The following is a 13,472-nucleotide window of genomic DNA, read 5'->3' on the forward strand; positions in this document are numbered from 1 at the left end:
CCCCATGGCAGACAGCCAGGCGCTGCTCGCTGCAAGCTTTTTTTTTTTTTTTTTTTTTTTTTTTTTTTTTTTCCTCCCATTATTTTTAGACAGAAAGCAGCCATCAGCCATCAGCCATCCCCGCGCTCGGATGTGCTCTGAACGATGCTGCCCGTCCTCCCCCCACCCCGCCCAGCAATGCAGCTCCCTCGCTGGTACCCGAGGCTGCCGCGGCGATCCGAGTTCATTGCAATGTCTGCCCGGATCTAAATTTGGAGCAGATTCTTCCCCTGCCCCGAGCAGCTCCCGCAGCCCGGCTGGGGGCAGAGGAGGCATCGGATGACATTACAAAATAAGTCTCTCGATCGTTTCGGTGCCACCCCCGCTCCCCCGGCCTCTGCCTTCCATTTTAATCAGCGACAGGCTTTCTAACATTATGGATATATATAATCTTTTTAATAGCGCTGACATTTTCCATAATAGAAAGCTTTCCTGGGTGCTGAGGCATTCTGGAGGTCTGCCTTCCTCGCGCCGCACAGCGGAGATGCAGCTCTGGGCTGAGGCCGCTGCTTTGGGTCACGCAGGGAGGAAAGCAGAGCCACGCACCGCACATCTGGCAGCTGAACCTCCCACGGGGTTTGGCCGCACGAGCTGAACGCACAGCGAGCATCACAGCCCTCCCAGCACCCAAACCCTCCTCCAGGTCAGCCTGCCCAAGTCAGTCCCAGCAGACAGGCCCAGCTTGCGGCCCTGCAGGCGCTGTGCCGGCGCAGGGTTTGCTGGGTGGGCTGCAGCCCGGCTGTAGGCAGCGGTGAGCCCTGGGCAGGCGGGCTGCTCTGCAGCTGCAGCCTCTGGGGAGGTGCTTTCCCAGAACCCTTTCCCAGCCCCTCTCACAGTTACGGTGTCTCCTGGCCCCACACGTGCATGGTTTTCGGTTGGCAGCTCACAGGGCAGGAAGGTCGCTCACCTCAGCGAGGCAGCAAACAGCAGCAATGATTAACAGACACAAACAGTGTGGGCTGAGCCCGGTGCTGGGCCTGGCACGGCAGGGGACTGCCCACCCCTTCTGTCCAAAGGCAGACAGGAGGCTCAGCAGGCTGTAAACAGGGGTACGTGTTTCTAAGAGTGCCCTTTGGAAACTGGCTCTGATTTCACCCCATATCCAGGCGCAGAACTTGCACAAAGCAGTGCAAAAGGCAAGAAGGGAGCTGCTGCATGCTGCCCTCTGCCCGGCCCTCCCCTGCCCTGCTGAGTGTCGGCTCTGGGAAAGTCCTGGTGCACCAGCACCACTCACTGCATGTCTGTTCTTCTTTGCAGAAATGTCAGGGCAGCAGCCCTGTGCCACCTGGCTTCTCCCATGGAAGGGAAAGAGAGAACGGCACGTGATGTTCTGCCCTGCTATGGGATCCAAAGGAAACTCCCCTCTGTTTATTGAGAAGCTTTGTGGGGAGCAGAGGTGGAGGTGAGCCTGGTTTCTCCAGGCTGGACTGGAGCTGCAGGTCCTTGGGATGGGCTTTCCCATCTTTTGGGATGAGACCACCCAACACAAGCACTGTGAGGCGACCACGCCATCCTGTTATGTGCAGTCTCTCTCCTGCCTTGAGAACAGATGGCTGGAGCTGTGTGAGCTGGGCACACTTGCAGGCCGATAAGCATCTCCAGGAAGGCAGGAGCTATTGTCAGAGCCTGTGCGACACACCCCAACTTCAGGCCTTTTTCCCTCTCATTCTCAAACTGTTGCTGAAATCCTCACTGCAGTAATGCTGAGCACAGACATTCCCTCTGTGGTTCAGTGCCCACGAAGCCAGAAGGGGTTCCTCCTTTCCACAGAAGCCAAAGTGCTTCTCCTGACGCTGCAAGGTCTCAGAATACGAAGGGCTGCACGCAGCACAGCCGGGCTGCATTCAACACAGCGCTGCCAGGAACAGAGGGGAAGAACAGCAGATCCCCCCGAGATGCGAGTTACAAGGAGAAACAAAAAGCACCTCAGCACAGGGAAGAGCTCTGCACTACGTGAGGCTCTGAGACACATGGCAGCATGGTTCTCCAAGTAAACCAGCAGGTGCCCGAGGCACAGAAGCCTGGAGTAACCGCACAGCGATGTGCAGAATCTGGAACAGTCATGCTTAGCATGGATACGCATCTGCTGTCTAAGAACCTCAAAGGTATCATGAACCTAAATTAATGATCTGCACTGATGTCATTTCTTCACGGAGCCAAAGCCTCCCTGGGGAATGCCGTCCGGCTGCTCCAGCAGGAAGATGGCCCTGCAGTGGCACGTGGCCATGGGACACCCGCAGCTCCGCCTCGGAAACCTGCACAGCCCCGCTGTGCTTCCAGGGAACGCTCCAGCCCAGCTGCGATGCACGAGGCAGCCCGGTCAGAAGGAGGTGACAGGCTCATGTAGGCTGGCAGAGGCACGAAGGGCGGCTCCAGCACAGAGCCAGCCCTGCTCTCTGTAGCTGGAGCACAGATTTCCTCATTTCTATTCAAGAGTAATGAGTCTCGGAGTAAGAATTAACTCTGAATTGGGCACGGATACATTAAATGGATGGCAAGAGATAGCAAGATCAGCATACGAAACAGGCACGTATGCAAGGAAAGGTGAGGTGGAAATGTGCACTTTCACAGAGATGCTGACAGCCCAAAGCTCCTGCTGTCAGGGAGACCTGCAGGGAGACTGGATGAGCAGCCAGGAACACGATCAGAAATAAGAGGGACTTCCCTAAGTCCTGGTACTTGGGCCCACGAGTGCATGGGACAGCCTCTGCTCACTTGTTAGACAGCACAGATTGAAACACAGAGAATAACACAAGTCTTCAGCTGACTGGCATCTTTAAGTTTGCCTTCCCCAGCAGGAACACCAGCATTTTCTTGATGCTATGGTTTGTGAGGCTACACAATGCTCCCTGACCACCTGCAGAACCAACAGATGATCTCACGACAGGCTCACATCACAGCATGTCAGGAAAGAGGCACTCCAGCATTTGTGACCGCTTCATCCCTTCAGAAAGAACAACATCCACCTGTCTTGTGCAAGCATGGCCACTTATTTACTAAGTCTATTTCTACTTACAAAAGGCTTCACTCTCCCGCTTCAAAGCGCCGTGTTTTGTTCTAGCTCTTCAAATAAAGAAACCATCTTGCTCACCATGGAATCCAGCAGCCCATAAACCTGCAGCAGAAGTTAACAGAAGATGCATGCAGTGAAGATGAGTGAGGAAATCCTGATGACCAGATGGACAGAGCAGAGATGGTTTCCAACACAGGAGTGCAGCAGTGTATGGGCACGGACACAGCCACAGAGAAGCGGCTGCCTACTTCCATTAATAGCTTTCCTGGCTATGAAGTGTGTTTAACATTGTCTGAGATACAATTAACACTGCTGCTCCCTCGAGAGTCCCTAAGTGTGCAAAAGGCATCCAGACAGAAATCCCGCGCGTGGCGATGCGGTGGCCGCTTTATGTTAATGGCTTCCAGCCTGGAATCAAGGCCATCTGGCTTCACGTCACACTTACCTTGCCACAGAATTACAGACACACAGCTGTCAGTTCTTTAGTTGAACGGAACGCTTCAGCTCTCCAGCTGCAGCCCAGGGTCGGTTTATAAGCAAAGAACAGAAAGCAGAAGGGAAGGTACAAACTTTGGCCAGACTCACTTGGACGTAAAGTTTCTCCTGGTACAGCCCCCAAACCATGGGGTCCATCTGCTCCTGAGGAGCTGTGACAGTGCCTGCAGCTGCAGCTCCTGTGGGCTGTGCCATCTCTTTTTCGGACGAGCTGGAAGATTTCAGCTTCTTCTTCTCTTTTACTTTTGACTTTCTGCTGTTTGGGCGTTCCTATTCAAGGGACAGGGGGAAAAAAGCAGTGGCACAGATCAGAACACCTTTCAGACACCTTTCAGCACGTGTCACGGGTTGGAGATCAGCTCCAACTCGGGCGCGCAGCCTCACAGGGTACCACGCTGTCTTCAGAACACGATGCTCTGTTTTCCACAGGCATCCCAACACAAACCTCCTTCTCTTTTCCAGCAGTCCTTGTTGTTCTTCTTTTGTCTTCTTTATCCTTACCACCAACTGATGTTTTCTCTTCTCTTCTCCTGGTTACTTTGCCGTCTTCTCCTCCTTCTATAGGCTGCTTTACTTCCCCTAGGAAAGAACTGACTCCAGTTACCTAAAAGCAACACTTACATCCAGAAGGACACCCCCAATGCACTCAGGGAATGTAAACATAGTATTTCTGCAGTGTATTTTCCTCTTGTCATTGATCTGAGCTACGCTGCACTGAAAAACTCCTCCTGCTTGGAGGAGTAGTTTGTTTAAATAAGAAACAAACAGATCTCAAACATTCATCAGAACAAAGTCTATAAAGCAGCTGAAAATGAGATGATTTTTGGTCTTGTCAGTGCAACAATCAGCACTAAAAGGCAGTGAAATTAAAATACTTACTTGCGATATTTTGTCTGTGTGCATTTTTTACCAGCTAAGCTCACAACACAATTCTTATCTCACACTCTGCTGTTTTCTCTGGTGCATTTTCTTATAAAAGCTTTGGGGAGAAACTGATGAAGCTGCCATCCCAGTTGAAATTCAGGAAGTTTTTCGGGGATGCCAACAGTCCCCTCCTGCTGTGCTGAAGCCACCACTCACCTCTTCCCTCTGGAAGAACATCCACATCGGCGTCCCTCTCAGGCAACCCAAGCTGGGACCTCAGCTTCAGGGAGTGACGCACCAGCGCATCCACTGCTTCACGCCACAGCTGGAGACTGAGCAGAGCACCAGAAACAGAAGGGAGACAGCACAGCAGGTGGGCATTTTGGGGTGGAAAGAGCCACTGTGTCCTACCCTACGGCCAGGCCTGAAGGCACCTTGCAGCCAGGAGCTGCCCTGTCCAACTGCACCAACGGTGCCCAAGGTTGAGAAACCCACACAGAGGGAAACGACGTTCCTTTCCTTGGCTTAGACCTCCTGAGGTCTCAATGGCTTGCAAATCTCACATGGACCCATAAATACTACTGTGAAATTAGGCCTCCTGCTCCTCAACACAACATGTGGTAAATCCACCCTGATCCACGCTCTGTTCAGGAGGAATCTGCCTCCTTCTGATTTAGAAGCAGCTGTTAATATGGCACAGTCTGCACGACAGCACAGAACGGAGAAGCTGTGTGAGGGAGAATAAAGTTATTTGGTAAAAGGGTACAGAACATGACCCACAAATTTCATAAATATATCCTAGAATAATCTCACCAGAAATAACCCTGCATACTCCCCAAAATTGCATGAATATTCTAAACTTATCTCCAGAAAGAAAAGGCATTTGGATTAGATAGCTGCTACAATTAGCCTGTAAGAAAGCAGGGCACAAAAAAAGACTTCTAGATTTCACATAATTACATGCACTCTGAATCACAACACTGCAACAGAGCTTGCTACGCTGCTGATCACTCGAGACATCTGCAAGCTCTATCCTGCAGAGGCAACGCACCACATTTGATACAGAAGGTCTGACTGAGTTGGTCTCTGCTCAGCACAAAGCTCCAGCACTGCCTTGTTGAGCTGGGACAGCGCTGCTTCTCGCTGCTCCTCCTGGGGGATGGATTTCAGAACCTGAGGTGAGAGAAAACGCAGCTTCTCAGCGCTCCTTCCCAGCCCTCTGCACCCCAGGCTCAGCACAGCACGCTGCAGCTCTCTTCCTGGAAGCCAGTCTGAAACCAATTGGCACCAGGAACTCCACACCCAGACACAGCCTGAGATTTGGTCAAGGCGCAGGGGTGAGCCGTGCTGCCCCGAGCTCCCGCTTAGATCCACCCACAGTACATCCCTCTGCAACTGGGGCACAGGACTGCACCAGGTCAGAAGGCCTCCTGACAGCAGAACAGCAGCTGACAGGTTTCCAAGAGAGCAGTGCGGAAAAACGGCTGACAGAACCCCAGCCACTCCTGCTTTAATCTGGGGAGGTCTGTATTCTCTGCACGGGCTGTGTGACGGCCCCTCGGTGCTCTGGCGAACTGGACTCCCCGCAGAGAAGAGCCCTCCGGGAAGCCACAGGGGGCTGTGGGGTTGTCCTGCCTCCCCGTTCAGCTCTGGGACGACAGAAAGCTAATTGGGCAAGAGCTTAAAATATCTCCCGCATTGTCTGGTTCCGTTTCCTTCTGCACCCAGCGGCTTCTCGGTCTCTCTGGGGGATTTCTTTACAAGAGCACCGAGGGCGCGGCCAGCAGCGCTGCAGCGCTTCTCTGTGACACACACCATAAATCAGCCCTAACTCGGAGACGGCTGGAAGCAGAGCCCTGGGTGGGCTCACATGGGGCATCCAGGCTGCAAGGGAAACGGAACCACGCCGGAGGGAAGCGCAGCGACCACCTGCTGCAGGTCCTCGAGTGAGAAGTTCCACGACGGGGGGCCGGGTTCCTGCTGCCCCACATTTGCCACTTGACTCGGAGTCGCTTCAAGCGCGCGCTTCCAGCCTGAGCCCTCTGCAGCGCCCCTCCGCGCAGGGAGAACCTCGGGGGCCCCCGCCTCCTCCGCTGGCTCTGCCGGCACCTCCTCCCCGAGGGCAGGCGGAGCAGCCACGCGCCGTCTCCACAGGTCGTGCAGCTGCTCTACCTCTCGATGCCGGTAATGCAACTGCGATAACAAAGAAAAGGTGAATAGCAAAATGAGTTCGCCAGTCCTCGACAGACCAACTGTTACCGCTGCTGCGGCAGGCAGCGGGAGCCTCCCGAGTGCACAGCCCCACTGCCTTCCCTTCCCTGCTACGGCAGCTGCGCAGCCACTGAACCACACACCTCACCTTGGGATTCTTCCTGTGGAATAACTCCTCCTCTGTGATGCACAGACCCACGGGAGGTGGGGGGCGCTCCGGGGTCCGAATTCGGACCAGAAGGTCCTTCAGAGTCTCTTCTACAATAGCTGCACCCTCCCGAGCAGCCAGGTCAGCCTGCAGCACAGTTGACACCCACACTAACTGCATGTGTTAAGCAGGATTACGAGGACAAAGATAACAGCAAACCCCGCTCAACTAAGCAGGGCAATTTTCAATTATTATCTAACATCATTCTGTGTGATACCCAACGCTATTCCCACCAACTAATGGAGTTCACTACAAATAGAAAATTCATTTTTAAAAGCGCCGCTGCACAACCACATCTTTATTATCACGATGGCAATGCGCTGCAGGATTCTTCCATTTTAGTTAGCAAACCTGCTTAAGTAGGTACAGATGTTCAGAAAATAATACCTCACCCTCAGCCTTAATTGCATAGCAATAAAAATGCCCCGTCCTCCACTCCCTTCCTCGTCCTCTATTTGCATGTTAAGTTCAAAGCTCACATTTACTCAGTTACACGCCTGGTTACCTCCAGTTCTCCTCTGAGGTCAGCCAATTTATCCTCACACACAGCAATTCCCCAAAGGGTCACCTGCAGCAGAGCTCCTCCTAATAACAGAGGATGTGTCCTGAACTCCCAGGACTCACTGAAAACACCTGCTCTCTCAGACTTGAAAAGAAAAAAAAACTTCCTGGTTTCTCCAGGCAGAATTACACCTGAAATGAGAGAAAATGCATCGCTCTGTAAGAAACCACCTGGTTCACCTGGCCCTTTTCCAACCCCCAGTGAGCATCCTCAGCTCTCCAGGAGGCTCCCTTTGGCCTTGCTGGCTATCACACCCCATCCAACTGTTTTCAATTCCAGATGTACTCCAGTCACTGGTGTTGCTCCTGCTGCACGCTTCCTTGACAGTGAACTCAGCGCCCTCTGGTCGATGATGCCCCGTTTGCTATCAGAAGTGTTTCACTTCTCAGTATTCTACCCATTTACATTCAGAGCAGGAGCAACCTTCTTTCCTTACAGTCCCACGGAAGGGATCTGCCCCACACTCCCAGTTTGCTGTGAGTCAGCCTGCTGAGAACCACCCAGGGCTCACTGTGCCGTGAGTCACAGCATCGCAGATAACTGGCTGTTTGCTCCATGCTCTGTGCACAAAGGTCTCAGCGATCAGCAGTTCTCACACCTGGTCTGGCATCAAAGTGAAAACGCCGCACGCACATCCTCGCGGTTTCTCTGGAAGGGATCTGCTGGAGGAGCCTCCTCCACTCATAGCAGACAGCAGCCGTGCCATCGCTGCTCACTGTTAGGAAGCTCTCGGCTTTCTCACCAACCACAGTCTCAAAAGTGAGCCTGGCAGCAATGCCAACCTCATGCTGAAAGGAAAAAGCGAAGGACAAAGGTAACAATTCCTCCGCACCACAAACGAGGGGCTGAGCCTTGACTGGAGAACTGTTAAGGCAGGTCCAAAGAACGGCCATTAGACAAAGGGCTTCTGGGAGTCTGAGCTCCGTACCACAAAGCAATCATTCCTGTTTCTAGAACTTTCTGGAGCAGACACGGGGATGCTGCTATGCTCAGAACAAATCCCCCATTCTCCATCCTGAGCGTGACACCCATTGTACAGCCCTGACTTGGGAACTCAAGCAAGCTCAGTCCAACTAAACAATAAGAACACACAATTACCCTGCAAGAAGTGATGCAGTTGATCCAACGTGCCGGCTGGCCACAGAAGTCTAAAGATGGACCCAGCACTGCTTCTGAAACCACACTGCCACGGTCCTTTAAGGAGTCACTGCTAAAAAAACGACAGTGTTTCTGTGGAGTGAAACTCATTTTCAGAGGTGGGAGAACCTGCGGTGATTTGTGAAACCCCGTAAGAAATAATCCCCCAAAATGCTTTTCTGCACAGCTCTCTTTTTACAGAGCTCTGCAGTTGTGGTTAACAAACTCCAGCTAGGGACTTGTCACCATCACAGAGGACAGGACAATAAAGAGAAGCCTAAGGAAGGCCGAGGGTATGTGAGTGAAGCAGGAGAAAAGCTCCTAAGGTGCCTGTGCAGATGAACAGGGCAATGAAAAAAGGCAGATTAACGATGCAAGGCTGCAAAGGACAACGTTATGGAGATCATTCCAAGCAGTGCCCACCCTGAGTGCTGTGAGCTCTGGAGCCACACAGAGAAGATGGCAGGAAAGGCCTCAAAATACTCTTCTGATTCTTGCTCCTTGGTCATCAGGCCCCCGGGGACAAAGGAACCACCTGATCCCTGCATCTGGCAGAACATTTTTACTGTGTCCTTTGGAGACTCCTCTCTGCTCTGGATGAGAACAGCTCAGGAGATGCCTACAGACTGATGGTGTGCACCCCAAATTCTTACTACTCCCATCAGATGAAACTTACGAGGTCTCAGAATCTTCAAAAGCAGTGGAGCTTGGAAGAGACTGCGCTGAGACAGACGTGAACGGCCGCCCTTTGCCAATCACCTCCAGGCCATCCAGATCCTGCACACACAGAGCAGTGACCAACTCTTACCTTCCCTTTTTGTATGGAAAATAAGCCAAATTCCAGACAAACGCAGCAAGCGAATCAAGTAAAGTTCAGCCATCTCGCTCCTGCAACAGCTTCTAGACCTATCAAAAAATGTGTAAGAGAGTAAGGAATTACTCTGAGCCTCTGCACAGCCCCAGGATGGGCTAACTGCCTTCAGAGCTTGGACACAAACCTTCCACAGGGGCAGATGTCTTCCTTTTGCTGTAAGGCACAAAATAGAAGTCCTACCAGTATTTGGTCTTTTTGTTGCCAAGGCCTTAGTAGCTGCAAGCTGCTGCTCAGCTGCTCTGAAGCCCCTAGGGCAGCCCATGAGTCACAGAGGCCAAGCATCTCCTTCATGGCTGCCGCCCTTTGGGAACGCAGGAACCTCCAAGACAAGAACTGCAGAGCTAAGCCTTATAGGGTTCCTAATGCCTCTCCAGATTCAGTCTTCAGCTATTTTGTGTTACCCGAAAGCACTTTACAAGAGGTGAGGGACGTAAAGAATATCCTCACTCCTGAGACTTACCGGCTTATAAAAATCCAGCTCCTCTAGGATAGATTTTAGCTCCTGCCGTCGCTGTTTCAGGAAAAGACTCTTGTCCCAGGTCAGACGGAAAGGGATCCTCTGTGGAGGCTTCACGCCTGTGTGAACACCCACAAGAGCTCACCATCTACTCACCCTCTTGCCTCCTTATTTCACTCAGCCCTGCACACAGGAGCATCCCTGCACCCAGGCTGCGCCACAGCACTTACAGCAATGCAGCGCTCGTGCAGCAGCCTGCACCACCCCTGTGCTCACTGCAGCCCAACCAAAGGCCACTGGGAAGCAGCCTCTGTACTACTGGGAGCCACTGCCTCGTCCCGCCACTCCCTCCACACTTCCTTACCCGTTTCCATCTGAACAGTGTGGGGCTTCCCCACATGAGTGACTGGCTGTGGGCAGCCCCGTTCTCTGCGTGTCAGTGTCACCGTCAGGCCGGTCAGCTCATCCCCGATGCGCTCAGGCTGGCTCCAGAATTCGCTTCCTGCTCGGTAGCCCTGTGGGGAAACCAGGCTCCAACCAACACCCTTGGAGACGTGCAGCTGCTTGCTATTTGCACAGGGACTGGCAGCTGAAAAGAAGGTGGTATCTCACTCTGCCTGTGTGGGTATTTTAGAAGACTATAAATAATCGCTTTCTGCAGGGTAAGCCAAATTTCTACCAGCCTGTTGTCAAAGACAAAAGATGACTTTCTTCTACCTGGCGCTACACGCAAGTTGAATGATATTAATGTATCACATAAATGCAGGTCCTTCGATCTTCTTCTTACAGCACCTTATAGTGAGTGCTACAACACTTTACAGTGCTATGAAAAGCAAAAAAACACAACAAAAAAACACCAAAGGATACTCTCATAACTGTCCTCACTTACCTGTACCCCTCTCTCCTCTAAACCCCCTAAAACTCGAGCTATCAGATCTTTCTGGCCTTGGAACAACATGTGTGGCACATCCCCAGTGCCACGCACGTGGCCAACCCAAGTTCAGCAGCTTGTAAGGAGGAGCCACGCAGCCACTGCTTTCCCCTGCGTAGCCCAGGCAGCACAGATCGTGTTTTCGTTTTGAGAATCGCTGAGAGCTCTGCTCACAGTCAGTTGAAGGACTCAGCTGGAAGGGCTTTGGCAATTACCTGAAGACAGCTCTGTGCAGGTATTCGCGGCAGCAGTGCCTAAGCTCTTTCACAAGAACAGAGCAATTAGGATGCAAAGGAAGTGGGGCTCTCACCTTTCCAGGAAACAGGGCAGGGAGACTACGGTCAATGAGGTCACGTTCCTCCTGGATTTGTCTGTAATCCTCCGAGATGCTCATCAGCAGCTCATTCTCTGGCCTCTGAAGAATTTCTATAAAGGAATACGAAAGGCACTGCGCTTCTCCTGCCCTTTACTGAAAGTCCTTTACTAAAAATCCTTTACTATTTTCAGTGTGCAATCCCCTCACACCATCCTCATCAAATCCACTGTGCTTCCCGCAGCCAGAATGAGCAGCTCACCCTGCAGGGACACCCACAGCATGGGGAGTCCTGACAACACTGAGGTAGGAGGCAGCAGCAGCAGCACTAACCCTGGTTGGCTCCGGCCTTTGCTGTGTGTTGTGGAGCCATCAAACAGCCCCAGGTGCACACAGAATCTCAAAAAAGGGTCTCAAATCCTCTCACCTCCCAGATACCTCTCCTGCTTCTTCCTGATTGCCATATTATGGTGCCAGTTCTGCAGAGCTTTATGTTCTGACGCTGGGGTTTGATTAAATTTTCTCTTTGTTTCTCCTCCACGTTTCTCTTTTAAAACTGCTGCAGCAACATGCTGATGAGGAACCTGAATGGAATCTGCTATCTGAAAAGAAACAAAACAGTAGAATTGACCTCACAATGCATGCACTGCCACCACAATAAAAAATGGAAGATGAGAGGAGAAGAGAATCATTCAGACTGCAGTACCTTTACCTGATCAGAGAGGTACAAAGATGGGGCACCAAGCACACACTCAAAACAATGGATTTAGCCAAGTAACTGAACTCAAGCAATGATGTTACTGCAGCCCCAGCTCCTCCCACGGTAGCCTGATGCCATCAGCATCAGTGTTCCCTCCAGAGCCTCCACCTGCACACAGGACCTCAAAACCTGCTGGTGCAGTTTCTCTGGAGGCAAATCCTCCCCCACAGAGCACGATGACAAGGAACGCCACACCTCAAGCCTGCCCTGTTTGAGACAAGTGCTGAAATAAATCACATCACATCACATTCCCCTCTAGAAAAGCAATTTTATAATCGACCTGAGTATTTCCTCTGGCCAAGGCTTCCATCTTCAACTCCTGGAGACTTCCCAAAACATGATGAGGAAGAATTTCTTCACAGCCTTCACCGAACAGTGCCGGTCCTACAACAAAAACACCAGACCCCAGGGCAGGTCACTAAATCTAGGCCTGCCACAACCAAAAATCAAAGGTAAACTCTGAAGCTTAACCCTACCAGAGAAACACAGCGGCTCCCTGGCTGTCCTTGGGAAAGCTGGCCGTGCTACCAGGAGGCGCGGGGCTGCTTTGGCCTCTCTGGGTTGGTATTTCCGAACCAGGAATTTCCTCCTGACTGGAATCCTCCCAGCATCGTGGGGCAGGCGTGGAGCGTGGAGCTGCAGGAAAGAAACAATCACAGCACAGTCAGCTACAAACTGACTTTCCTTTGTTCCTTCTGACCCATCTGGGACACGCAGGGAAGTCCTATCAGCACACGCCGCTTCTCATCACATGCTGCACAGAGCCACAAACCGTCCGGGTTGGAAGAGCCCTCTACGGTCATCCACCCCACAGCCCTCACTGCCACATCCCGGCGATGCTCAGCACCCTGGGGCTCCCCGTGCCACCGCATCTGGGAGAAGGAACTGTTCCCACTGCCCGACCCGAACCTCGCAGGCACAGCCCGATGCCGCCGCTCTCTGCCTTATCTGACTGCGGAGACACCCGCTCAGTTCCCACCCCGCTCCTCTGGACTCCACGTTAGAACCGGGGCAGGGACAGGAGTTCCCGATCGTTTCCCGTGCCGGTGGATGCCAGGCGCTGACCCGTCCCAGCCCATCGGGAGCAGAGGCGGCTGACGAGAGCCGAGCCGCGGGACGGTGGCGGGCCGGGAACCGACGGACAGCGGGGGCAGGAGGAGCTCGGGCTGAGCTCAAACAGCGGGTCGGTGCTCAACGGCGGGGCCGGGAGCTCTGCGCACCGGGGACCCGTGCAGCGAAGGCAGCTTTTTGCGCCGGGACAAACACGCACTTTTTCCAGGTCCTCCAGCCGAACGGCGAGCGCTCGGACATCGCCGCTCCGCAGCGGGCACAGCGCGGGCCGCGGCTCTGCGGGGAGCGCCGGGCTCCGCTCCTTCGGCTCTGAAACGCACAAGGCCGGAGCGCCTCAGCACCGGGAGCCGCACCGCACCGGGAGCCGCACCGCACCGGGAGCCGCACCGCACCGGGATGCGGCCCCGGGTTCACAGGAGGGGAGCGGGTCGCGCACCCGATGCGGATGGGGACGGGGACGCGGCCCGGCCCTTCCCGCGTCCCTCCCGCCTCCGCAGCGTGCGGCCCGCCGGCATCCCTCGGCCCGGCGCCATGGCA

At 53.3% G+C, this 13,472-nt stretch overlaps 1 protein-coding gene across 1 annotated transcript; it reads right to left on the reverse strand.

Annotated features, from left to right (window-relative positions):
- Positions 1-408: 408 nt before the first annotated feature.
- LOC122167906 (MYCBP associated protein) lies at positions 409-13,468 on the reverse strand. The gene is made up of 18 exons (XM_042832805.1): positions 13,372-13,468; positions 13,135-13,244; positions 12,341-12,500; positions 12,145-12,248; positions 11,532-11,706; positions 11,102-11,217; positions 10,225-10,375; positions 9,864-9,979; positions 9,206-9,306; positions 8,491-8,602; positions 7,991-8,180; positions 7,336-7,523; positions 6,771-6,917; positions 6,341-6,604; positions 5,463-5,584; positions 4,628-4,743; positions 3,993-4,126; positions 409-3,817 (listed from the first exon to the last, which is right to left on the reverse strand). The coding sequence occupies exons 1-18, from the start codon at positions 13,466-13,468 to the stop codon at positions 3,527-3,529; spliced, it is 2,694 nt and encodes an 897-aa protein (XP_042688739.1). The 3' UTR covers positions 409-3,526.
- Between the last annotated feature and the right edge of the window lie 4 nt (positions 13,469-13,472).

Source organism: Centrocercus urophasianus, unplaced genomic scaffold (assembly GCF_019232065.1).
Source record: "Centrocercus urophasianus isolate 14NV4802_14NV808 unplaced genomic scaffold, USGS_Curo_1.0 seq_40, whole genome shotgun sequence".
In the NCBI taxonomy this organism is placed as follows: domain Eukaryota; kingdom Metazoa; phylum Chordata; class Aves; order Galliformes; family Phasianidae; genus Centrocercus; species Centrocercus urophasianus.

Excerpts from the sequence above, each read along its gene's own strand:
- LOC122167906 (XM_042832805.1), bottom strand. The coding sequence starts at position 13,468 with ATGGCGCCGGGCCGAGGGATGCCGGCGGGCCGCACGCTGCGGAGGCGG. Across the intron at positions 9,307-9,863 it reads AGCTGGATTTTTATAAGCCG|GATCTGGATGGCCTGGAGGT; the intron begins GTAAGTCTCAGG and ends CTGTGTGTGCAG. Across the intron at positions 8,603-9,205 it reads TTTGAAGATTCTGAGACCTC|CAGTGACTCCTTAAAGGACC; the intron begins GTAAGTTTCATC and ends TCGTTTTTTTAG.